The sequence below is a fragment of the Atractosteus spatula genome, chromosome 19 (assembly GCF_055471065.1).
Source record: "Atractosteus spatula isolate fAtrSpa1 chromosome 19, fAtrSpa1.hap1, whole genome shotgun sequence".
Lineage (NCBI taxonomy): Eukaryota > Metazoa > Chordata > Actinopteri > Semionotiformes > Lepisosteidae > Atractosteus > Atractosteus spatula.
This window is the reverse complement of record NC_142724.1, coordinates 14,118,772-14,144,012: the sequence shown is the minus strand read 5'-3', so window position 1 is coordinate 14,144,012 and position 25,241 is coordinate 14,118,772. Positions and strand designations below refer to the sequence as shown.

Here is a 25,241-nt window from a genome sequence, read left to right as displayed (position 1 = left end):
TCAGCAGCTCGGACGAGTGCAGACAGAGCGCTTTGCGTTTGAAAGCAGAGGAGCATCAGTCCAGCTATAGGTGTGAACGACTCTGCATATGATGTCAAATCTCTTCAAATTTCAGCCCCGGCACTTCTAAACAGATGAGGCCTGTATTGTCATTCACTGCAGTTCAAGACTAAACATTCTTTTGACAGGTTTGTATTTTTTTTATAAAACATTACTTACTTGTAGACTTCAGCATACACATGCAGTTATACATCTGGTTTTATTCCTACTCGTGTTTCACAGAACATATTTTGAACAGTTATACTATCCCACTGGCCACCAGAGTGACCAGGACTTAAATAAGACTTGATGTTTCTAATCTCTGTGTTGCCACTAGTTTAAAGCAATGTGTCTTGTAACTGTACTTGTGAAGGAACACATATGACTCAAATGAGGCCTGTAATGTCACTTACTGCTGTTCAAGATGAAATATTCCTGACTCTTGTAGCTCTAACATTGTAGACTCTTGTAGATTCTCACATTTACCAGCAAGACTTGAAACTTGATGTGTGGTCACTAATTTTAGCAAGTTGAGTGTTTTGTAAGTGTACAATACTCTAGACAGTAACATTCATATGAAGGAAATCTAAATCAGATTAGGTCTGTGATGTCATTCACTGAAGATCAAGATTAAATATTTTTTACTCTTGTATCTTCTTTAATGTATTTTATAAAGGATTACTTATTTGTAGATTCAAGCATAAACCAGCCCCGATATTTATCTGGTGTTTTTATTCCTACTGGATTTACAGAGCATAGTAGCTATTTTTGAACAATGATTAACTGAATATCTGCAGAGCTGGATAATAAAATATCTCCTGTATATAATACAGTAGCAACTTTTTTTTCTCAAAACCCTCTGAAATTAATACATTTTTCGGTTATAAGGACCAGACTAAGCTCAATGAACCAGTTTGCGATTCCCAGTGAAGGTGCCCAAATTATCGTATTATTACACTGCTCATTATTTCTCTCTGTTTTCCAAGTGATTCTACCACCAGCTACTGTTCCAAGCTTTCTGGCTTACATGGGGAATCGGCATTATAGCACATGCTGGCAACAGAATGATTGAATAATGTGGCGAATATAGCCACACGCTTTTCAACTTAGCCCTGCAACAGTTTGTATTGCTTCTCGTCGACACTTTGAGGTGCAGGCAGTGCGAGCGTCACAGCCCGACCGCGGGACTGGCGCCCGGGTCGCAAACAGCGCAGCTGACGGGGTGCCCTGACGGGGTTTGGGGGTGCCCTGACGGGGAAGCCCGCAGCTGACTCTTGCAACGTGTTCCCCGGCGCACACGGCCGACAGCGCCGAGGGGAACCGAAATCGAAACAAAGCGGGCTCCCGCTCCGTTTTAACACGGCGGCGTGGTGTTCTCCTCCCCCCCCCCTCACCCCACCCCAAAGCAGTCAGATTCGCCCTGCGTTACTTAATCAGTTCAAGTCAAAGCTTCGCAGCAAGTTGCTGGGCCTTCTTGACTTCTGAATGAGGTGCTGCGTCTGTCACTCACTCCATGATACCTCCGACGGGCTCCCGCTTTCCTCGGGCCGTGATTGGATCCGGCGGGCGCCGGGGGAGGGACCTTCCCGACTCGGGCTGTCAGATTGGCAAACCGGGGACAGAGCTGGTGTTTGCCTGCAGGTAGACGGGCTACAGCGACAGGAACACTGACACAATTGATCAAGACTAATTTCTTTCAGGACCGTCTCCAGGAGCTGGATTTAAAAGCCGGACGAGGCAGAGGCGCTCTTCAGTGTGTGTGTGGGGGGGGTTTCGGCCAGGGAGAAAGCAGAAGCAGTCGCATGCGACGCCAGGCGCTGGAAATTCCCGTTTTGTCAGTGACTTGTCTTGGTTCACGGGCTTTTGCGAAGAACTTCAAAAAGACTGCAGCCTCGGAGCGAAAGAAGCCCTCTTCCATCACAAAGAATGAAACCTTTCAAGAGAGGTGGGTTGCATATTTCGGCCTGGATCTTGTTCTTTTTTGTGTGTGTGTGGCGTTTTCGAAGCGGGGCTTGTTGTAGGCGGACGGTGGCGAAGCCGCAAACGAGCCGTGCGCTCGGCTGTTGTTTTTAAAAGGAATGCGGCTTTTTGTTGCGAGTAAATGCAGCGTGTGTTTGGGTTTGAATTTGGAGGGACAGTTATGTTTGGAAGCAAGCATGGTGTCCATCTGGCGGAGCCAAGGAGAACAGTCGGGAGAGGGGAGGGTCGTGTGTGTAAGGGGGCTCTTTGTACTTTTTTAATGTATTTTTTTTTTGGAATTGTGTTGAAATGCACGGGTTGAGCTCGGGATTTTTTTCCTCCTCTCCCCACAGTTTTGTAAGTCGTAAGCACAATAACATCGAGCGGTGTCCGGGCCAGAATATTTGACGGCGTAGTCCGGTTTATATATTGAATAAATTGTAAAATGTGACCAGCCAACAAAAGGTAGACTGGAATGGCTCCGTCTTTTTAAAGTTTTAGGTCTGTTTCTCTTGCGGATTCGCAAGCGATTCTGTTTGTATTTTTCGAGTAATTAAGTAATTGCTCAAAATTAAGGCGCAAACTACCGATGACCATAAATACGAGGGTAGCTCTGATTAAACTGTTAAATTATGACTTGTGTGCAGCAGTTGGGTCATCTAGCTTGTTTTCCTCTCCAGTTGTGAGGATGTGCAGTTTGACGTGCTCTCCCAGAATTATTTTTTGAAGCCACGTTTCTGCCGCTGAACTTTTTTGACAGCTTGAGAAAACCGCGCAGCTTCCCTTTTCCTATTTACTATAAACAAAGACGGTGTTCAGGCTTCTGCCAGATTTCGTTTCACATCGTCTAAAGCGTGGAAAAGGGGCGATTTGGGGATGAATGTTTGACTTTTAACATTCCTGCAAACTATTAATGGCAGCGTAAATGCAGAAGTGTAAGCTGCTCCAGATACTAATTCCGACAGCCCCTTTGATGATTTAGATTCAGCTCTGTTAATCCGGTGTATCTTGTATCGAATCTTACGCTGTTTTATTTTTTTAAAAAGTTTCAGAGCTAGAACAGGCCGTCCTTGTCCACCGGAGCTCGCTTTCACAAGTTATCGCCGACTTCGAAGAGTCCATTCAGAGCGACACAACTTGTAGCTTCTCCCCCTGTGGGAATATACACGTGTGTCTCGGGCATGATAAAGTTTCGAGTTTTGAACGGGGCTACAGCCAGCTGTAACGCCCGTTGTTACATGTTTTCAGTGCCCAGACCCGCACCTTTCAAAGGCGGTACAGTATTGGCCGTGGCCGCTCGGTTATACCTGCCCCGGGGCCACGGGATTTACGGCAGTGCGCCGCCGTGCGAGACGTGCTCGGCTCTGCCCCGGGCGGACGGGGGATGCGCATTGTCCCCTTTGTCAGGGCTGCCCGGAGGAATTCCCGTATTCTCCGCTGCGCTGTGGATCAGATTACAGGAGGGGGGTTACAGCTTCCCTTGCACAAGGGATAGCAAACGATTCAGTGCGCGCAGACCCGCAAGACTGCTGGCTCAAACGTGTCACTCGGTGTTGTCTTCTGGGGAGGTGCGAGTACGCAAAGTAACGGCTTGCAAATCAGTTTGTCCTAGCGGGTTTGGGTGAAAGTGGTAACTTTGTTTTCTTCACGCGTTCCTTTCATTCAAAAACACGTTCCACCAGAGAAAATCGAATCGCTATTATTACAGAGTTTTTGTTTTTGCGGGTCCTGCATGCTGGGTTGGATCTCCAGGTGTGTAGATTAACCACGGCGCTCTATTTGTGGTGTGTTGTGAAAGGTACGTGTGGTTTTGTGGGGCTCATTTGCCTTGGGTTTTGGGTCTGGCCTTGGGTCCCTTCGAACTGAGGAGGAAAGATCCATGACGGTCCAGTATACCGCCAGGGGATCACGTTTCGTGTCAATGATGATAAATGTATGAAAATGAGTATTCAAAAGACTTTTTTAAATGAGTTGAACGCACATACAACGTATTGATTATATGCGTAAACTGTTGATAAACTGTCAGATCTCTCTATAAAATGAGATGTGCTGATTGAGCTGCCAAACTGTTTAATATTCACTTGTAATCATTTACAAAGAACCAGAGGTTGGAGGTCTTGCACATAATTACACAGCCCTTATTAAACTAAAGTCTGAGTTGATAAAAGATGCCTTTGTAGGGGTATAGCATATAGCAACATTGCCCCCTAGTATCCCAGAGCAGTCCAGTCCTGCCACACTGAATAAAATCTTTTAAAGCAGTAGCCACTGAAGAAGAGCTGGTTAAAGCAGCTAATCAAGCCATCATTTTCTAGCTGATTCTGCTTTCTTAAATAGCTGAGCTGTAAAGAGTATCTGAAGGCGCACCAGCTGCCCAGTACCGAGATTGAACACTTTTGTTGTATATTTAGTGTCCTCCCAGAAACTAATTGCATCAGGTCTGGTTGGTATCGGCATGGGGGACTTCTAAAGAACGGTTTTGGTGTTGCTGGCCCGGTAGGAGGCACCCTTCCTCCTGGACTAGAAAATTGTCTCACGCTGGTTACTACGGGCACTGTAATGTAGGAGGTGCCCACCTTCAGTTCTGACATTGAAGATCCCATGGTAGTGTATCACCCCCGTCTCCTGGCTAAACTCCAGGACACAGGACCCAATCTGGCCTCTCAGATGTCTTCTTCATGTGATTAGTGAAGCAGTTTCTCACTTCTCAACTCCATCTGCCTCGTCCTGGGGCTGCTGCTCTTACCCAGGCGAGTTAAGTGAAGTGGCCTCCCCTCCTGAATGTTAAGTGCTTCTCACCGGTCAGCTCTTTCCTGCTGGTCTGTGATGGCCGAGATAGTGATGGCCTCGATGATTCCGGATCAGGTGGCCGTTTGCCTTGCCCCATCTTTAACAATGGAGGCGTTAACGAGCTCTGGAGACCCTGCTGTGTTGTGCGTCTGACTGGCCGTTGCTGCTCGATGGTAATGCACACAGCAACAGGCCCGTTTACAAATGGCCTGCAAACAGTGAACACGCATAGAGTAACGACTTCACTGGGCAGAAAGCTGCTGAGCCTGGTCAGTTTCCCTTTGCCTCACACTGAGCCCCCATACAGCCTCCTCTTTTGTGATGTTTTTAGCAGTTTCTGAAAGCAGGTTTACCTACCTCCATCCGCTCCATCAAGGCAGGGTATTAATTGTTGCTCCCGTTAATTGGCAAGTTCAGCAGCGCCGTTAAGATGCTGCTCTCTGTTGGAGATGTGGAGCTGGAAGTATCTGCTCAGAAACCGGTTCAAGTGCTTTCTCGGTCTCCAGCACGGAGCCTGCACGACCTTGTGCGTGTCTGTGCTCTCCAGGTGAGTAGGCCCCAGAAAAGTGTTGGACGTCGGGAAGCACAGAACTGTATCTGGGGCTCCCACTCTTAACTGGAGAGCTCCAGACCTTCAGTGATCATGGGGTGGGGGCCTCCAGTCAGTGGGTAAAGCACAACCTTTTAAATAGCTTAATTGAGCGATTGGAGCCCACTCCTGAAAACTCTGTAGGATGAAGACTGGAGATCCTGATACTTTGTCAAATAGAACCTGTCTGAGCTACTGTTGCCCTACTCCCCATCTCGCCACCTTCGCTCTGCTAATTATGGTCTCCTATCTGTCCCCCAAGCCCGTCTACACTCTATGGGTGACGGGGCCTTCTCCTGCTGCGCCCCAAAGCTCTGGGACTCTCTCCCTAGGTATAACACAGAGTCACCTTCTCTAAACACCTTCAAATCCAGACTCAAACCCTTCTTCTTTAGAAGAGCCTTTACTTAACTGGTTCTGTTCTTTCCCCCTCTGCTCCTACTGTATTCAGTACCACCATCTACCGTCTCCTCATTGTGTATTCTCATTGTGTATATCTTGTATATTTTTTTTTGTTGTTGTCATTCTGTGAGACCCTTTTAGAAACCACGTTTAAAGGCGCTGCACAAAAAATAAAGTTGACCTTGATTATTTAATAATAATAATAATGTAGTGTGAACAAGCCAGGACTAGAAAGCCTCAATGAGTCATTCACCAGGTCTCGCGGTTTTCTCCTCGGCCCGCTGTCTTCCAGCCCCCCAGGACAAGCGCCCCTCTCCGCCCGACCTCTCCGCGGTATCGGACAGCGACCCGTGCGAGGACGACGGGGACGGTGACGGGTCCCCCCTGGACGCGCAGGCGGGCCCCGGGAAGCGCCGGCGCCGCGGCAACCTGCCGAAGGAGGCGGTGCGGGTGCTGCGCGGCTGGCTGTACGAGCACCGCTTCAACGCCTACCCCTCGGAGCAGGAGAAGCTGAGCCTGTCGGGCCAGACGGGCCTGTCCGTGCTGCAGGTGAGACCGCGCGGGGGGGTTCGGAGCCGAGCTGGTCCAGCGCCTGTTAATAATGAGAATTCCTGACACTTATATAGCGCCTTTCTGGACACTCCACTCAAAGCGCTTTACAGGTAATGGGGACTCCCCTCCAGCACTACCACCTGGATGATGCGACGGCAGCCATAGTGCGCCAGTGTGCTCCCCACACACCGGCTGTCAATCGGGAAGAGAACAGAGTGATGAAGCCAGTTCATAGATGGGGATTATTAGGAGGCCATGATTTGTAAACGCCAGTGGGAAATTTGGCTCCTGAGTCAGTCCCGCAGGCTGAGCCAGTCTGAGAGGGGATCGGGAGGACAGGTCAGGCTCAGCCTGATTAATAATAATAATTCCTTACACTTATATAGCGCCTTTTTGGACACTCCACTCAAAGCGCTTTACAGGTATTGGGGATCCCCCCACCACCACCAGTGTGCAGCCCCACCTGAATAATACACCAGTACTCTCGCCACACACCAGCTCTCAGTGGTGATGAGGCCAGTTCAGAGATGGGGATTATTAGGAGGCCATGATTGGTAAGGGCCAATGGGAAATTTGGCCAGGACACTGGGGTTACACCCCTACTCTTTTCGAGAGACGCCCTGGGATTTTTAATGACCCCAGAGAGTAAGGACCTCTGTTTAATGTCTCATCCAAAGGACAGCGCCTTTTTACAGTATAGTGTCCCCGTCACTACAATGGGGCATTAGGACCCCCACAGACCGCAGGGAGAGCGCCCCCTAATGGCCCCACTAATCCTGCTTCCAGCAGCAACCTTAGTTTTTCCCAGGTGGTCTCCCCTCCAGGTACTGACCAGGCTCACACCCGCTGAGCTCCAGTGGGGCTGCAGGGTGATACCGCTGCTGTTATAAGATGTTTTGGCTAGAATCAAGTCTGTTCTTATAAGTTCAATTCAAAATAGTTTATCTGTCCCCAGGGAGAGCTCCTTAAACGCAAGCTATTAGTCAGAAGTGGGATTCGAGCCCTCGTCTCCAGGGGAGACTGCGAGCTGAACGTAGAGCCCTAGGCCAGGAGTGAGGTCCTGTGCCCCAGTGGCCTCAGTCCACCCAGCTGAGGAGATGTGGAAAGTGTCTGCTCTGAAACACGGGGCCCCTGCCTGAGTGTGAGGAGCTCAGCGCGGGCAGCTGCCTCTGACCGCGCTGTTAGGGAACCCAGAGGGGTTTATCCTCTCGAAAGAGGGAATGATGGTACAGGAGAGAGGGAGAAACACGGGTGTCTGAGGTGGGGCAGGGCACACAAAACTATACCTAATACAATTGGCAAGGAACCTTTATTCAGGTACAGAGTGCTGGCTGGTGCACTTCACTACCAGTACAGCCTTACAGAAGCACAGTGGGCATATCCACAGGTGCACAGACTGCTTCAGCAGTGCCGAGCTGACAAGCGGTCAGGTTGTGCCTGGCGTCCTTTATGCTGAAATTGTCATAGACAAAGATTGTGAGCTTGGCGATTTAGGCCCAGAGCCTTGTTAATGCCAGCTGTTGGAAGCCTTGGTGACCACTGGAGGGCGCCAATCTTAATCACTTGATGGAGGAGAACAGCCAGGCAGGGAAAGTCTAGAGGAATCCGCCCGTCTGCTATTGAGCCTTTCTCGGTAAACGGAATTAAAGCCCCGTATCTGTTTTCCTGCCTTTTTATTTCTGTAGCTTTTCAGTTGCACCAGGCTTTTTTAAATCCTCGGTTGTATTTTATTCCTGAAAAGATGGGAGATAGACCGGAGTCTTCTCAGCTATGATATTGCACCTGTACTGAGCTTTTACTATTCAGAAAACTACGAACAGTGGCGGGGATGTACAGATTTCACTTGAGAAGCTGTGGCCCTCGTAAAAAATAAAAACTAGTTAATTTTGCCATAGCTTTTTTTTTTTCTTAAAGAAAACGAAAGCGGCTTCTGTAGGAGGTGGGGGTCGAAGGCGTGTTTGCTCCTCCTGCTGAGCGCCCTGTGCTCCTTCCCGCAGATCTGTAACTGGTTCATCAACGCTCGCAGGAGGCTCCTGCCCGACATGCTGAGGAAGGACGGCAAAGACCCCAACCAGTTCACCATCTCCCGCCGCGCGGGCAAAGTCCCGGAGGTGCGCGGGGCAGGGAAAGCCAGCCCCCCGGACAGCAGCCCCTCCCCGCTCCCGGCCCTGCGCCCCTCCGTCATCCGCCCCGCCCCGGCCCTGGACCTCGCCCTCCTGGGCAGCACGGCCGCCGCCATCTTGGCGGGCGCCGGGCGCCTGACCTCCGTGCCGGGCTTCCTGAGCCGGGACAGGCCGCCGGCGCCGAGGCCGGTGGAGTTCTACAGCCCGGCCCCCCTCCTGGGAAAGACGGGCGAGCCCGGCCCCCCCGGAGCCTCGTCGCCGGCGACCAGGCCGGATTCCGCCAGCCCCACGGGGGGGCTGTTCAACACGCCGCCCCCCACGCCCCCGGAGCTGTGCCTGCAGGACTTCAGCGACCTGCGCATGCTGGTGGACGCCGCCCTGCAGCGCGCGGCCGAGCTGGAGAGCCAGCAGAGGGCCCAGACCGGCGAGGGGACCCCGGGGAGACCCCAGAGCCAGCCCCCCAAGGCCGGGCCGGACACTGCCGCTGCTAGCGAGGGGGGGAGGAGCGCCGCCGCCTGCGGGGCGGACAGCGCTGTCAGGAGGCCGGAAGGGGGCGCCGTGCCCTCTGGGGGGCGCGTGCTGCTGGAGCAGAGTCCGTGGAGCGCCGAGGGCGCCCAGGCCAGGCCGGGGCCACACACCTCGGCGCCCTGCCTGTGGGGCCCCCAGCACAACCTGCTGGCCGTGAGAGAGGCCGTCAACTAGCGCCGAGTCTGCCTCAGCTCTTCTCTCCGTTCCTTCTCCTAACCCGTCATCCTGCTGGGAGAGAAGATGCGGGCTGGGCAGCCTCTACTGCATGTCGAGTACTGCCAAAGTATGCCTTCGAAATCTTCGAGATCTTTCTTTTTTTAAATCCAGGCGTCCGGACATCTGTGAGTCCCTTGTTACACATGGTGCGAGCAAACCTGTGCCCAAGAGGATGGACCTAGAGGACAGTCTTCCTGCAGGTGCTCTGGGCCGACTACATTATTAGGGCTTTCTTAAAAAAAAAAACAACTATTGCAGTATCCGGAAAATGTCCTGGATTTCAACACTGTAAAACCGCATTCCAAGGATTCTGGCAAGTTTCTGGCTTGAAGGAAGGAATGTAGATGTTTTCCTAATGAAATGGAGAACTTGCAGTTGGATGTTCTTTCATAGTCTTGCCCAGAATGGATATAACTAAATGTCGTTCTGATACGTTTTTTATTTTATTTTTATTTAATTTGGGGTGGGGGGGGGGGGGGACTTTGAAGGGAGGTTCTAAAACTATTCTTGGATTATTCCAATATCCGTTTTCTCAAAACGAAAGATGTGAAGGCTGGCAGGAGATAATTTGCGATAGTGATACCGTGAAGCTCCAATAAGGCCTGTTGGAGCCTGAGGGAAATGCTGATGTTCTGTTTTTGTTAGTGCTACCAGGCCAGTTTTAACCTGATCACGACCAGCACCGGACTTGTGTGGGATTGCATTAAAACTAGAGGGTCCTGCTGTTTGATAGGTCCTGCTGTCTCCCTGTTAAAGCTGAATCTTAGCACCATGAATGTCCTTGGCAACAAACATGCCCCCTTTTTAAAAAAAACATCTCCTCTGCATATTGCTGCACAGTGGGCAGATTGATCGTGTTCTCTGTCCTGTTTGTCCAAGAGGCTGCTGAGACGGTCGTCTGCTCAGGTTTAAAAGTAAAGCCTCTTTTGTTATCTTGTAGAAGAACAGGACTCTGTCCCTCTACTGTAAAACTGTGAATTTCCCTCAACAATAAGAACTTAATGTAAGTGTGTTGCTGGTGACAAACTGTTGAAAACCACGCTCACTCATAGAAATCAACCACACCAGGCTCTTGTACTTTACTTTCTCAGTTCCTTCGCACTGCTTAGAGTGAATCTTGTATTCGTGCCTCTTCAGGTGACTGTAGTTTCCATTGAAACAGAACTATTGCTCCTATGTTTTCTGCTGCTGCTCCCTTATCCCCTGTTCTCCTGATGCTGACTTGTATATGTGTGAGAGTCTGTGTGACTTTGTTTTATGTGCTTACACTTGATGCAGTGTAACACAGGGGCACCAATGACTCATCTTGACGATTTAGGACTTCTTGAAGAAGCGACCAGTAAAACGAACGAGTTTGTTTAAATTTTCAGCTGATTTGCTCCAGCTCTTCCAGCCCCATGAGAATGTGGTGCGCTTGGTCACTGGGCATTGCCAGTGACTGCAGAGACGCAGACTTTCAGGTAGTAGGAAGGGAGATAGGCCCAAGGGAAAAGCTTTTCTTGTATGAAGACCTTTTGTCAGTGGGGATCAAAACCTCTCTCCAGTTTTATAAGGGAAGATTTTTTTTTTGTGATGCTCGTCTTGCAGGTAAAGATGTGTATATATAATGTACTCTTTGTTTTTTTTAGGGTGGGGGTGAGAGGAAGGGGCCATACAAATTAAATTTTAGATATTCCAGTTTTTTTATTTCCATGTAGCTCCATGATCTAGATTCTTTCTCTTCCCCCCCACCCTAGTCCCGTTTTTCAGTTTTACCTGCTATAATACTGGATTTTCAGCTTTTTGTTTTCCCCTTTCTGTAGAATGTAAAACTATACTTCAAATGTAGCTGCTAATCAAGTGCTGAAGGTGCCATATCTGCCTATTTAAATGCGTGTGTTCATGACTTATTTTGGCATTTACTGTGGCATACAGTTCAGTGTAGCTTATATCAAATTTGACCAAATGCGTTTGGACTGCCTGGTGCTCTGAAATCCCTCTGCCAGAGGAACATGCTGATCATCTGGACTGTCTGATGTTCTTAAATCACTCCTGCGCAGGGACATGCTGATCCTTTGGATTCCCTGGCGTTCTGAAATCACTCCTGCGCAGGGACACGCTGATCGTTTGGATTCCCTGGCGTTCTGAAATCTCTCTTGCCCAGGGACACGCTGATCGTTTGGATTCCCTGGCGTTCTGAAATCTCTCTTGCCCAGGGACACGCTGATCGTTTGGATTCCCTGGCGTTCTGAAATCTCTCTTGCCCAGCGACACGCTGATCGTTTGGATTCCCTGGTGTTCTGAAATCGCTCTGGCCCAGGAACACTGATGGAATGTGGAGCGGCAGGTGCCTTACAAGGGAACAGGATGGGGACATGCCTCCCTTTTCAAATAAAACTGTTGGATAGTCTGTGCAATATATGGGGGAAAAACTTTAAACTCCTTGTTTTTGTAGCCTTAACTATAAATGTTTTTGTACAATTATTTCAGAGAATAAAAGCTGAATTTTCATAGTGTTGTTTATTTCAGTTTTTATTTTTATTTTGAATCTTTCAGTGGGGCAGTAGTTAGCATTGCTGCCTCACTGCCTGGGGCTCGGGGTTCAATTCATGGGGTTGTATGTTTATACAGGTTTCCTCCCATACCCCCCAAAGACATGCTGGTAGGTTAATTGGCTTCAGAGAGAATTGCCCCTGGTCTGAGTGTGTATGTGCCCTGTGATGGACTGGCATCCTGTCCAAGGTGTATCCTGCTTTGAGCCCGTTGTTTGCCTCGGTAGGCTCTGGCTTCCCCTCAACACTGAACTGCAAAAAAAAAGTTAGGAAATGGATGGATGGAACTTTCACTATGTGAGTTTTCAAGCTCGTTTTATTTGTACCAAATGTAATATGGAATTCAGCACAACAAACTAGAAAGGATTTAGGGAATTATTCATCCTTATATATATATATTAAAGTTTAGATGTTTTCAAAAATACTACCTCTGAACAGAAAATAAAGGCTTAATCCTACACGTGGTACTTATCCTGAATCGGAATCCCTCAGATCTCCAGCATTCACTGGCACCTCTGTCTGGATCGATAAAAGTGGGTTAAATAAAACTAAGAACCTTGACTAGATAGGGTTATGATTTTATTTCTTCCATAACAGGTTATAAAGGAAAGTAGAAAACTGCATGAGAGGTTTGGGAGTACAATTCCCACACCTGGAGTAAATGAGGCAGCTTGCTGGTTCTCCTGGACACTGGAATCTTTGGTTCGGAATTATGTGGAGTATATAGGTCCTCGGGTTGGAGGTAGGCGTCTTAGTATTGGATTTCAGATTCTTGTTACACAGCTGCTACTGTTATTTATTTCTAACTTGATAATCTATATCTAGTATGAATCCGCACAGCCCCTGCTTCTACAGGAAGGTAAGGCGGGGGGGAGGGTGACCGAGAGGGGGTGCCGGTGCACCCCTTTCCTTTCTGACCTAATTTCGTGCCGTCGGTGCTGCTTTTGGGGGCTGGCTCTGGCTCTCCCCTTACTGACAGGACACCGACGTCCACAGTGTTTCTGTCGCAAGCACAGCACGACACCGGTTTAAAAGGAGGAGCTGAAGATGCACTTTGCTCACGGGGGTTTTGTGCTGTTTTTCCTGGATGAAGGTGTGCGAGGGATCTTTGCGCGGACTGTGGTAGAGCTGGGGGAAACGAACTGCGCCCTCGGGCCCACGATCCCAGCAGGCTTTCCACAACACCTGGCCGCTATCTAAAAAGGATCAGCTGCTGAAGAGCCATTGAGAAAGAGCTGAAGTGGCCCAGCGAAGGCTTTTACTAGACCAGCTTCACTGGCCTGGAACTACCGATTATAAAAAGAGCTGGTGAGCCTGCCGAGCAACGGCCGTCTGATAACGACGTCTCCGGCAGAGTTTTGGGGAGTGGGAGAAAACTACAGCAGCGGAAGGGTGGACAGGTACACAGACGAGTGAGGGGGACCTTTTTACTGGCTGATGGAAAAGACAAGAGTCCTGTTTGAGAGGCTGCACAGAAGACAGGTTCCAATTCACCAGAGTGGCCAAGGGCAAGGAGTCTTAGGAGGCAGTGTGTGTCCCAGGAAGAATGGGAGAAGCTCTGGGCGGAATAGCCGGGGGAAAGAGAAGAGTCCCAGCTGGGCAGCAGTGCTGTAAGGGCCAAGGGGAAGCAGGGAAGCCGGCAGTCCTAGATGTCGTCCTTGTCCTTGGCGCCATGCTTCAGGATGCGGGTGAACTCAGTGTAGTTGAAGTTGCCCTTCTTGTCGATGGGCGCCTCGCGGAACAGCTCGTCCACCTCCTCGTCAGTGAAGCGGTCGCCCATCGTGGTCAGCAGCTCCCGCAGGTGGTCCTCGTGGATCACGCCTGCGGAGACCGAACAGCAGGGTGACCGAGAATCCCCATGGCAAACCCTCTGGCTAAAGAGTCAGTCGGGTGTTAAACTCCAAAGAGAAGTGTTTTTAGGCTGGGGAAAGCTGAAAGAAAGTGTCAGGGTGGCACTGAGCTTAGCACTGTTGCCTCCCAGCATCGGGGGCCCCGGGTTCAATTCTGGACCTGGGGGTGCTATCTGTGTGGAGTTTGCATGTTCTCCCAGTGTTGACATGGGTTTCCTCTGGGTACTTGGATTTCATCCCACAGTCAAAAAAACATGCTGGTGAGTTAATTGGTGTCTTGGAAAATTGTCCCTGGTGTGAGTGTGCTCGTCTGTATCTCTCTGCCGTGATTGGCTGTACCCTGCCTTATACCGATTGCTCGCCAGAATAGGCTCCAGTTCCCTGACACCTCTGAATGGATAAAGAGGTTAAAAAACAGTTGGATGGAGAGAAGAATGGGAATCTGAAAGAAGTCTAGACCAGGACTTCGGCTCCTCGGGGACCCAGTTTTCTTCCTGTTTTTGACTGATGCAACTCTTAATTGAATTTCTGATTTGTTCATCTAACCTGTTTGTTTTCAGCTCTGAAAGCTATGGAAGTTGAAATTTTAATTAAGGTCTAAAATAGAAGGAGCACAACATCCTAGAGACCAGGGTTGTTACTGCTGTTATATTATTATTAATAATGTTACCATAGTTAGCAGCATTTTATATAGTGCTTTTCATGTGCAATTACACTGGACATCAGAGACAGATGTGAGGACAAACTTCGCCTACTTAACCAAGGGGGATATTAAGTGAAGCCCAGAGTGAGATTTCGCCATGACACCAGGCTTAGCACCCCAACTAGAAGAAAGTCTTTGAATGATCATTAATGATTGAGAAGTCAGAACCAGTGTTTAATGTCTCATCTGAAGGACAACACCTCCTGCAGAACAGTGTTTACTACCACACTTTCACTGGTTTACAAATTATGGTCCAAAAGGAGTATGTCCATTAACACTGCTTTATCACCAATCAGGTGTTAGGAATATGTTTTCCTTAGAGATCTCACAGTACTGACAAGGCACAGCCTTGCTGAGCTTCTGAGATTCAAACAGGTCAGGTTACAATGTGATAAATCCACTCTTATTTAGCATATAGCCTTTTTCTTGCAGGTCTCCCAGAAGGGAAGAGATCTAAGTATCCAAATTCTTTAAAGTCAACCCATTTTAAACCCAGAGCAGAAGGTACTGCTTTACCCAAAGGGTGGTGGGAGTCTGGAACAAGCTGGCCAGCCATGTTTCTGAAGCAGATATCCTGGCTTCTCTCAAGAAACAGCTGCATGAGATTCTTGGATCGATGCACTACTAACTAGAAAATGGGCCAGATTGTCCCAGCAGTTTCACTGTCAAATTAATTGTGTCATTATTTATGAATGGAATAATTAGGGGGCCAAATGGAGCAAAAAGTGGAGAAAACAGGAAGGGCTGCAGGTTAAATGTTTCTGCTCTGAAAGAATGATCTTGAGTCCTGGGCCCAGAGAGGCTAGCAGGTTGCATGAGGAACTCAAACTCCTCACAAGAGGATTGATAAGACATGCAGTTCAGGCAACAGAATGAATGAATAGACCCTTAAATAGGTAGAATAAAAACCAGGTGACCCAGTGACTCTCAAGAAGCAGGAGTGAGGAGCGCTACTTTAGAAGATCACGGCATTCAGGCAGAGATGGTTAGATTGGTCATTTTACTAGAGTAAGTAACTTCAATGATGTGGTTTTGTAGCTGGCAGTTAACTGTAGAATGTGAAGAGCAGAAATAGAGTAGCTCACAATAAGGACTTATCTGCAAACAGATTCAGATATACACCATGGCAGCTGTGCGATCCTGCACATTTCTAATTATTTTGTATCGGCTCCAAATGAAAGTACAATGCAATGAGCTTTATTATAATGCCCGTTTTCCATAATTGCTTTTATTCAGACCAGAGCACTAACGGTGTTCGTGTGACAAGATTCCTCAGGGGAATGATCCATCCATCAAATTGTCCAACCTCTTCTTCCAATTCAGGGTCGTGGGATTGGAGAGTGAAGTATTGCTGTAGCCGAAGCCCATCCCTGCATGCAACGGGCGTGAGGCAGGAGCCACACTGGATGGAACGTCAGTCCATCACAGGGCGCACACACTCACACCCGGGCCAATCCTCCCAGAAGCCAATTAACCCAGTAGTGTGTCTTTGCACTGTGGGAGGAAACCCACACAAACATGGGAAGAACATGCAAACTCCACACAGACAGCACCCCAGGTCCAGGAGCCCAGGACCCCTGACCTGCAAGGCAGCAATGCTGACCACTACGACACCAACTTTACTGGAGCACCCCGAGGAAACCCACACAAGCACGGGAAGAACATGCAAACTCCACACATATAGAATTGAACTGGAATTGACCCCAGCGCTGTGAGGCGGCAATGCTGACCATCGCTCTGCCATGACACCCTGAGGGGGGGGGGGGCTATTTCTTGTTCAATTAAATGACATGAAAAGAAGCTTGTCGGGAGTCTTATGTCCCCTCTCGTCTCCGAAAGGCCAGGCGCCCCCAGTGTTACCTACCGGAGCCCTCCTCGTCGAAGCAGGCGAAGGCGTTGCGGATGACGTCCTCAGGGTCCGTGCCGTTGAGCCGCTCGCCGAACATGGTGAGGAACATGGTGAAGTTGATGGGGCCGGGCGCCTCGCTCATCATTCCTTCCAGATACTCGTCCGACGGGTTTTTACCTGCCGGGGGTGGGACAGTTCAGGAGCCGCCTGGGCTGTAGGATCGTGGCCCGAGCATTGTGCGTGACGGGCTGTATTCTGAACCTGGGTAAGGTCTGTGCATGCTGAAGCAGGGAGACAGACACCGGTTGGGGTGGGGGGGGGGGCATTTGCAGAAACGTTATGCGAAGTTGCAGAGACGCTGGGCGGCGAGGAGAGGTTTTGTCAGAAAAAGCATTGTACTTTGTGTGATCACCTTAGATGTTCAATCAAAAATATACACTGGTCTTAAACAAATGCTCATGAAGCATCTCTAAAACTGATATTTCAAAATAGATACTGGTCTAGTATGTATTAAGTTAAAATATATGCTGGTCTTAAATGCTCAAGGAGCATCTCTAAAACTGTTATTTCTTGTAACTGAGAGAGATGTTTTAAAGTGTATAAGCTGCTTGTAAATATCTACAGTATGTACAGAGTAGATAGGAGGACATAATGGTATGTTTCTGTTCTCTGCTCTCCAAAGAGGCCTTTTCGAAACCTATTAACCTATTAATCAAAACTTCACTGAACTGTTCTATGACTTCTAGCATCCCTACATAACACACAAATGTGTGGGGCCCTTGGCTTTTCATTGGGGTAACTACTGGAACTCCAGACAAGCTCTGTTTCTTCTGAGCAGCGCCAGATTGCTGTTAAAGCCCCAGGATAGCATCCACTTTCAAAACGTCAGCCAGCATCTGTCCTGCCAGTAGGAAGTGCAGCTCACAGCTTTTAAAACAGCTGGTGTGTGCAGGTTCCCCTTTAAACCTGGGCAGGAGCATTTGTACGAACACTTTTCCATTCCGCATCCCCCTCAAACTTGAAGGGGTGGACAGAGTTGTGATCTTTGGTGGGTAGTAAGGAAAGGATGCTTGTACACATCTCTTGTGACGTTATGTAAGCTTTTGGGGGATTCAGAATAGAATTTGATCTGTTCTATGTAATCTATTTAACCAGCTAAGTGTGCAAATGAAAGAATGAGTCTAAACAGAACTCCGTGACTTAAATGATCAGCCGCCGTCCCCTCCCCACCCCCCTGGTGAGGATACCTGGGAAGCTCTGATCAGGGCTCACTCTGCCCTCTCTACTGTCGGGAAGGCAGAGATGGGCAACTTCAAGTGTGTCAGGGACAATAAGCAGTGCCTTCAGTTTGTGGGGCTGCTCTGCACGCCCGGGCAAAGAAATCAAGTTGAGTTTTCAGATCACTTCCAGGGTGGGTGGTTGGTTTGACCTGACCTGATGCCGGGCCAGGTTGCAGGAGGGGCCCCAGGTTGCCCACCCGGTCTTACCCAGCGAGGCCAGCATGTCGTGCAGGTCCTCCTTGTCGATGAAGCCGTCGCGGTTCTGGTCGATCATGTTGAAGGCCTCCTTGAACTCCTGGATCTGGGACTGGTCGAACATGGCGAAGACGTTGGAGGTGGCCCGCTGAGGGCGCTTCTTCGTCGTCTTCCCCTTGGCGCGCTTGCTCGACATGGTGGCGGCTGGCTGGATCCGGGCGGAAAAAAACAACAAAGGAGAGACAGGGGGTCAGGAACCACTGAGCTGGGGGTCGCAGAGACACCCTGACACTGTCAGGTCAGGTAAGATCAGATCACTTTATTGGCCTTATACAATTTCTAGCATTAGGAATTTGTCTTTTCACATACCCCAGCTTGCTCTCCAAGAGACACACAGACAGGGAGAGAAGCTTGGAGTTAGAGCTTGGGGTCAGTCATTTATATGGCACCCCTGGAACAGTGAGGGTTAAGGGCCTTGCTCAGGGGCCCAACAAAGTAGGATTCCTCTACCAACTGCGGGATTTGAACTGGCAACCTTTCCAGCCACAGGTGCAGACCCTTAGGCACAGTGCCACCGCTCCTCCCCAGGTCATGCTCATCCACTGAGCACATGACTGAGCTGTGGGAGGATCTTTCAAATCAAGCACAGACTGCCTTCCAGAGCATCAGTTTGAATTACTCGCCCTGGGGGACACCCAGTGAGGAAGGGATAAAGCCATGGACATGAGCCAGGAACCTCCTTAGACTCTGTTCTCCAAATCCGACAGAAGTGCAGAAACTTGGGAAGACAATCAGGAAAGGTTACAACAAGGGAGACGTCCTTACAGAGTTACAGCAGAGGACAACTGCATATTGAAGTATTTTGATAGAAAGGCAAAAACATACTGACTTATTTGTGAATTCGGGACACAAAAGAGATGTTAGGTTACCCTACATTGTCCTGTTGGAAGTGTAATTGCATTTAAAACTCTTCTGTTCCTTTTCGCACTTGGAAGTCCAGCCCTACAGCAGCTTCATTACCTACTGCTTTCTTAAAACAAGTCAGTGGGCACATTGTTCTTTCGGGCTGGCAGGACCACCTGGTCTGTTTTCCTCTGTCTGGGAACAGAAAAACTCGAAGCCTAATAGAAATTTGGAATTTGACCTGACACATTGGCTACTGGGAGGAACGCTTCCTGCCAGTGTGCCATCTCCAATAACCCTTTGACAGAACAATACCAATCTATCAGGTATTCTGCAGCGTTGGAGATGTGGAAAGATGCCCCAGACACAGTGCCTTCCCCTGAACCGAAGCAGAGAACAGCGTTCCATGATTTTAGAATCATCTCTCAGCTTTTTTTCTGGGTCCAGTCCTACTCCCTCCCCAGTCGCTCAGGCCGCTGCCCTGACCCAAACAGGAAGGACCTGCATGTCAGCTACAGCAGGCGTTGACAGGATTAAGAATTTACAGTAATTGCAGGCAGAGGAAGGAACATGTTATTTCAGCTCGGTAGATAAGAATCCATTTCCCTCTGCCGGATTTTTCAGAGGGCAGAATGAAAGGAGCTTTTTTTTTTTCGTTCTCGTCTCACCCTCAAGTGTTCAACAGACGACATGTACTTCTCTCCTGGTGTTCATGGGTTTACAGCAGGGGTGTCCAGGGTGCCCGCAGCTTGTCCTGCAGGACTGGGGGACCTGTTACACTACTCAAGCCAGATGATTCTCATTCTGAGTTGAAATTAAAACCTGCAGAGACTAGGACTGATCAGCCTACAGAATCATTGTGTCTGTTGTATATGTCACAGTTTACTCCATCTCGGGCTTGTAATAAGACCCTATGCAAGCGGTAGAGTCTGGAGGAAAAGGAGGCGTACTTAGGTGCAAACAAGCAGGGATTTATTCGTGCAGAAACAGGGACAGCTCGTGAGACAGGGAACAGGAGAAAGAGACACAGGTATCCAATCCATAGAAGAGTCAGGGCACAGGCCAGGGGTCCGAATCTGAGTAATCCATCAAGCGATCCCGCGAGGTTAAAATCCCCAGGAAGGGGAAACACAGACACGACAAGACATTGGAATCACGGGGTTGAGGCCTTCCAAGCCCCGGGCTCAGGATGCGGGAGATGTCGGGGATGAAGCCTATGCCCTCAGGCCACAGACGTGGGGTGGCCTGGTGCCAGGCGGGCCTCACAACATCCATATGCTAATGCTGAGCCCTGGGCATGGGAGGCGCTGGGACTAAATAGAGAGACAAAACAGGAACACACCGGGAGGACATAGACAATCACAAGGAGCTTGGGAGAAGAGAGTAGTGGAGCGCCCTCTAGGGGAGGGAAGTCGACCGCGACAGTATAGCTCTCAAACCTATCCCAACATCAGCCTCCCGGCTGTCGCTTCAGAACCACAGATATCAGAAGCATGAAAGACCCCTGGTTGTACTTCCAGCTCCAGGTCGGACAGAGGTTAAAGCTGTTAAGATGTTTTTACCTCGGGGATCCAGAGCTGGGGAAAGATGATGTTTTACCACAGCTCTCTGCACTTCAAGACAGATTCCCCAAGAGCATGTTCTAGAGGCAACAACACCGCATGCTGCTGTACCCCCGAGCGCACAGCCTCACACTGCACCAGCAGCAGACTGTATTTATCCAGAGCACCAAGTCAGAGCTGGCTCTAGAAAGCACACGCTAAACGGGATGTCACACTTCAGAGAGACAGAAGTGTGAAACTGCCTGAAAACACCCCTGGAAACTCAAGTTTGTGAAGGTCTACACAGTTATTTCTTCACCCTGGTTTGATCCTGCTCACGCCTGTGGCTTTGTTTCTGTGTTACTATACCACAATGTACCATAAGCCTGCTTTGACACATTTTACTCTGCGTTTTTGATACTATGTCAGAGCTGATGCAGAGAGAAGTAGTTCAAGTAGGGAGCTGCGTCAGCAGGCGTGGGCTGCAAAGGAACAAGTACAGGTTTATTCCGTGCTGAAAAGAGAAGAAAAACACAATGTTTCGGCTGTGGGGCCTTCTTCTTCTTCACCCCAGGGGTCCTATTGGGTCTATAGAGTCCATTCATACCTGCCCCTGCAGGTGTAGAGTTTTTAGCTGTTTTCCATGTTGCATGTTCCAAATTACAACATCTGCTCCCCTTGCAGAGCTTGGGTTTTAATATCTTTGCTGTCAGCAGCTATAATAATACAAAAGCTCTATACGTTCCAACAGCTCCACCTGTTAGATAACACTGGCTCTGAAGAACACAAGATCCTATTGTGCTCCTGTATCATTGTCAAGCTGTAAAAACAAAACTAGTGTGAGAGAAACTATGCAGCTCTAATCATTAACACAATGTCAGCAAAGGGTATCAGTCCCTGTGCTGTGGCAGAGGACAGTGCCCATCTCGCATGTCATCTTCCAGAAACAAGGCCACATTATGTACCTGGACCTCAACCCTACCAAATAGGCAAATCCGCCCTCTAATCACTCAAGCCCACACACAGCCAGCTAGTGTTGCCTACAATCAAGCCAGCAAGGCCAGACACTAAAACCACGCCTCCCTGCTATGTTAATCACTCATTCAGTTGAATTATTGACTCACCACTGAATTATTTTATTCATGTGCGCAATTTCACCCCTGTAAAAACCTTGCTCAATTAAGTCATCTTGATATTTTCCTGCCTTTACTGTAGGTTTATTTTACTGTTCAACAGGCGTTCTCTGTGCTTTATATAGCAGTATGGAGAAAAAGAAGTGCAGGAAGTAATTATAGCATAGACGTTATTGTGTATTCCAGGTATTACAGTGTTAAAACCAAATTAAAAATCACATCATCTTCAATAACAGCTTATACAATTCAGAGTCATGTTGCTATTGGGCCCAAGGCAGGATACACCCAGAATGGGACATTTTTATTCCAGGGCACACACAAACACAAACACACACTCACACCACGGCCATCTTTACAGAAGCTAATTGCCAATGAACGTAGCAGCATGTCTTTGGGCTGTGGGAGGAAACTGGAGCACCCCGGGGAAAACCATGCGAATGCAGAGAGAACATGCAAACTCCACACAGACAGCACCCCTGGAGTTGAAGCCAGGGCCCCAGCGTTGCGTGGCAGCAATATTAACCCTGTGCCACCGTGCCACCCACCACAATAAAGACGACGAACGAAATGCACATCGGTTACAGTCAGTGGCACAAAAAGCATCTTCGGATAGACAGGAAGAAATCCAGGGTTTGCTGACAGTTCCAGGTGTACAGGAGCTGGAAGCACTGTGCTGTACGGGAAATGTTAGGAATGTACAGGATAGGAACCTCCTGGAGATAAGAAGAACCGGGTGCATAGAGGACAAATCCCACCACAAGATAAGACGACCACAGCCCGGATGAAAGGGCTGATGAAGCCGAAATCCCACCACAGTGCAGCTTGTCGGTAGCCTTTTTCTTCTTTTTACCTTCTGCTAAACCCGACGATGCTTCTGATTCCGTGGAAAGTTTCGAACCCAGTGTGTATTTCTGCCTGTGTGTGCTCCATCCTCATTTTCCTAAGCTGTGCTCTTTATCATTACAGTTTGGGGGGGGGAGGGAGGTCTGAAGCCAGCTGAGCTACAGGCGGGCTGTCCTCACTCTGCTCCGGGAGCCTGCAGTGCTGGCTGAGGAAGTCAGGAAGCAAACTACCATTTTGAAGGAAGGACTTTTAAGCCTGATGGCGCTGAAATCCCAAGGGCCCTAGACGTCTGTTTTACGTTGTTTAAAACAAAACAGCCGCCGAGTTCCAGCAGTGGATGCCTGGATTCTGGGGCAGTACAATTCCTCTGGGACGCAAACTGGGGATGTCCTTTCTTTCTTTAACTGGGCGGCTGTGGTAGGGCGCGTACGTCGTAAGTGAAAACCCTTATCGCATCTGCTGGCTAAAGCCAAGCACCAGTCAACCTTAAACACCGAAACACAGTGTCCCTTGCCTACCATGCGTCAGAGTCACACCTTTCTACTCTTTCCTGATGGAAAAAGGAAAGAATACGGTGTCTAAATATAATCCAGACAGCAAAAAAAATCTCATCACAGTCATCATCTTCAGTCTCTTTCGATCCGTTTGTCATTTAGAATAAGTTATACTTAAGCTAAATTCAAACCACGCTGTGCTGTTCCTTATGCTACAGCTCACATTAACACCAACCATGTGTCTTTCCTGTAAAGGTTAACAACCGGTGAGAGACTTTAATTTCCAGGCTATTTTCGACCCTGTGTGTCTCGTCATCACAGCTAGGCCATGTCGTCGGGTTTTAACCTGACAGACCAACCTGGCTAACAGTGCTGAGTACTGACACACAGTCTTTTCATCTGGCTCACTTCTAATACCCTGTAAAAGAGGACAGACTGCAGTGCCCTTTTAGTGAAGCTAAACCACTTAGTGAATCCTCTGGTTTAAGGGGGGAAAAATCAATCCAAAACCCAGTTTAAGAGAAACTTCCAGAGAAGAGCTGAAACACTTTGAGGATAGTGGAATACTTTTATCTAATCCTGAGTCAGCAGGGATGGAGCCACATAAATCCACAATCAGGCCGAGCTGAAGGATTATATTACCTGGAAGAGATGATGCTCAGGTTTTTCTGCACCTCTTGCCCTGTTCCTAAGCTCCCACCCCTCACACAGCTCCCACCCAGTCTCTGAGGATTACCCAGAAAACATAGCCCCATCACTCCATGAGATCTGACACTCTACAGAGAATCCCAGTTTCAGTGAAGGATCTACGAAAAAGTGGGGAGAATACACAGCAGCAGGAGAAACATTTACAATAACAGAAATAACAGCTTATCTCACCTCTGGGCTTCGGGTGGTGGTGAGTTAGGACGTCTCTTGCCTTTGTCTGGAACTCCTTCCAAACCGCTCAGTGAGCTAAAAAGTTTGTTTAGAGCATCAGCTCGGTGAGCCACACCTCCTCTCTCCCTCCCAGCCAATGGGCTGCTGAGACTGTTCCAAACAGGGCCCGCCCCTCCCTGGGATTTACCCATAGAAGGCAAAAGAATGTGTGAGCAGAGGCCTGCTGCCACCACAGTGGATTTTGGGATATTTGGGAGTTATGCCGAAGTTCCAGGAACTTAGATAAGGCTGCCTTATTTAGAGAAAAAAAGGGGCAGCGTATGTTTGTGAAGGCTTGCATCTGGAAGAGGGCAAGAAGGGGGCTGTGTTTTCCTGCTCTGAGACACAGACCAGACAGACTGACTTCCCAGGCTTCACACTCCTTAATAAGGCACTGAGCTCCCTGCAGCTCCGGGGGTCTTGCGTGCCTCTGTTTGAAGAACCTCCATCAGGCGCACAGAGCTGCCTTCACTGACCTATTCCCTTCCTGGGCCACAGCAGACCTTGTGAAAATTCCCTGATCGCAGTCATAAAGCAATCCAGTGAGCCAATTCTTTGCTTATGAACTCTTGTGCAGAAGTAACTGGAATGTCAGGACTGCTTGAACACGGCCATCTGAGCTCTGAACATTGGGAAGGAAAAGTAGGGCTCAGTGTCTGATTGCTTGTCCAGGAAAGGTGTCACAGATTAGAGATGATATGAAAATATATTCTCTTTCTGGAGTTCACATAACAGAACGTTATGGGCCACATACAATTTTCTTGCAATAGGAATTTGTCTTTTCACCTACCCCAGCTTGCAAGAGAATTGAGCTTGCATGAGACACACAGACAGGGAGAGGAGCTTGGGGTCAGAGCACAGGGTCAGCCATTGTACAGCACCCCTGGAGCAGTTGGGGTTAAGGGCCTTGCTCAGGGGCCCAACACAGTAGATTTCCTCTGCCAGCCATGGGATTTGAACCAGCAACCTTCCAGGCACTGGCACAGATCCTTAGCCACAGAGCCACTGCTCTGCCCCTTGAAAGGTTAATGCATGACTGACTAAATGAAAAAGGTTGGAATTTGACTGAAGCAGAAATAGACCTGCAGTAGGTGCCAACCAGACTTTGAGTCCATGGAGCGGACTAGGAATGTCTTTTTGAGGTATGAGCTCGATATGAACGAAAGTCCTCGGGTCTTTAGACTGTGTGCAATTAAGATCAAGTACTTCTTATTTAAGATGATGGATTCATCGTGTTGTGTTATACAGAAGCATCAGAGAATAGGAATATACAGTATAGATGTAAAAGCTGACAGTTTCCACTTTATCCTCACAGTTTTAGTAAGACTAAAACACCTTTAGTAGGAATTGTAACAACAAAAACTGTTAAAAGGTTTCGGACATCTTTTCCTTTAACTTTATGGTCTGCAGCCCTTAATTTAGACAGTGACTCTAGGAAAGTGTTTTCCTATAAGGGTTTACCATAGTATAGGAGACAGTTCTTTACACAAAGGGTTGTGAGAGTGTGGACCTGGCTACACAACAATGTTATTTTCAAGAAATTACTGGATGAGATCATTGTATCAATTAGATACGAAAAACCAAGTGGACTAGATGGGTCAAAAGGTCTTCTCTTCTTTTATAACCTGTCTTGCACTTGGACAGTATTGTACTGGTCTTCTTTGGATTGTATTGTTCTTCAGCACATCTGTCTGCTCTTTACCACAGTGTTCTACAGCACACATGGAGGATGGGCAAGAACATGGCTGAAGAGGGCAAGATGGGCTCTCCAGTGAGTCCGCAGTAACACTGGAATATCACCCC

The 25,241-nt window shown here is 48.6% G+C and overlaps 2 protein-coding genes across 2 annotated transcripts; one reads left to right on the top strand and one right to left on the bottom strand.

Annotated features, from left to right (window-relative positions):
- The first annotated feature begins 1,775 nt into the window (after positions 1–1,775).
- tgif2 (TGFB-induced factor homeobox 2) lies at positions 1,776–9,630 on the top strand. The gene is made up of 3 exons (XM_088937735.1): positions 1,776–1,984; positions 6,072–6,328; positions 8,329–9,630. The coding sequence occupies exons 1-3, from the start codon at positions 1,966–1,968 to the stop codon at positions 9,154–9,156; spliced, it is 1,104 nt and encodes a 367-aa protein (XP_088793861.1). The 5' UTR covers positions 1,776–1,965; the 3' UTR covers positions 9,157–9,630.
- Positions 9,631–12,027: 2,397 nt separating this feature from the next.
- On the bottom strand, positions 12,028–23,527 carry myl9b (myosin, light chain 9b, regulatory). The gene is made up of 4 exons (XM_088937734.1): positions 23,400–23,527; positions 17,619–17,814; positions 16,147–16,308; positions 12,028–13,550 (listed from the first exon to the last, which is right to left on the bottom strand). The coding sequence occupies exons 2-4, from the start codon at positions 17,800–17,802 to the stop codon at positions 13,375–13,377; spliced, it is 522 nt and encodes a 173-aa protein (XP_088793860.1). The 5' UTR covers positions 17,803–17,814; positions 23,400–23,527; the 3' UTR covers positions 12,028–13,374.
- Between the last annotated feature and the right edge of the window lie 1,714 nt (positions 23,528–25,241).

Bases quoted from the DNA above. Each gene is read 5' to 3' on its own strand.
- tgif2 (XM_088937735.1), top strand. The intron at 6,329-8,328 runs GTGAGACCGCGC...TCCTTCCCGCAG, and splicing joins CGGGCCTGTCCGTGCTGCAG to ATCTGTAACTGGTTCATCAA.
- myl9b (XM_088937734.1), bottom strand. From the start codon at position 17,802: ATGTCGAGCAAGCGCGCCAAGGGGAAGACGACGAAGAAGCGCCCTCAG. The intron at 16,309-17,618 runs GTAAGACCGGGT...CACCCCCGGCAG, and splicing joins CGACATGCTGGCCTCGCTGG to GTAAAAACCCGTCGGACGAG. The intron at 13,551-16,146 runs GTAGGTAACACT...CGGTCTCCGCAG, and splicing joins CTTCGACGAGGAGGGCTCCG to GCGTGATCCACGAGGACCAC.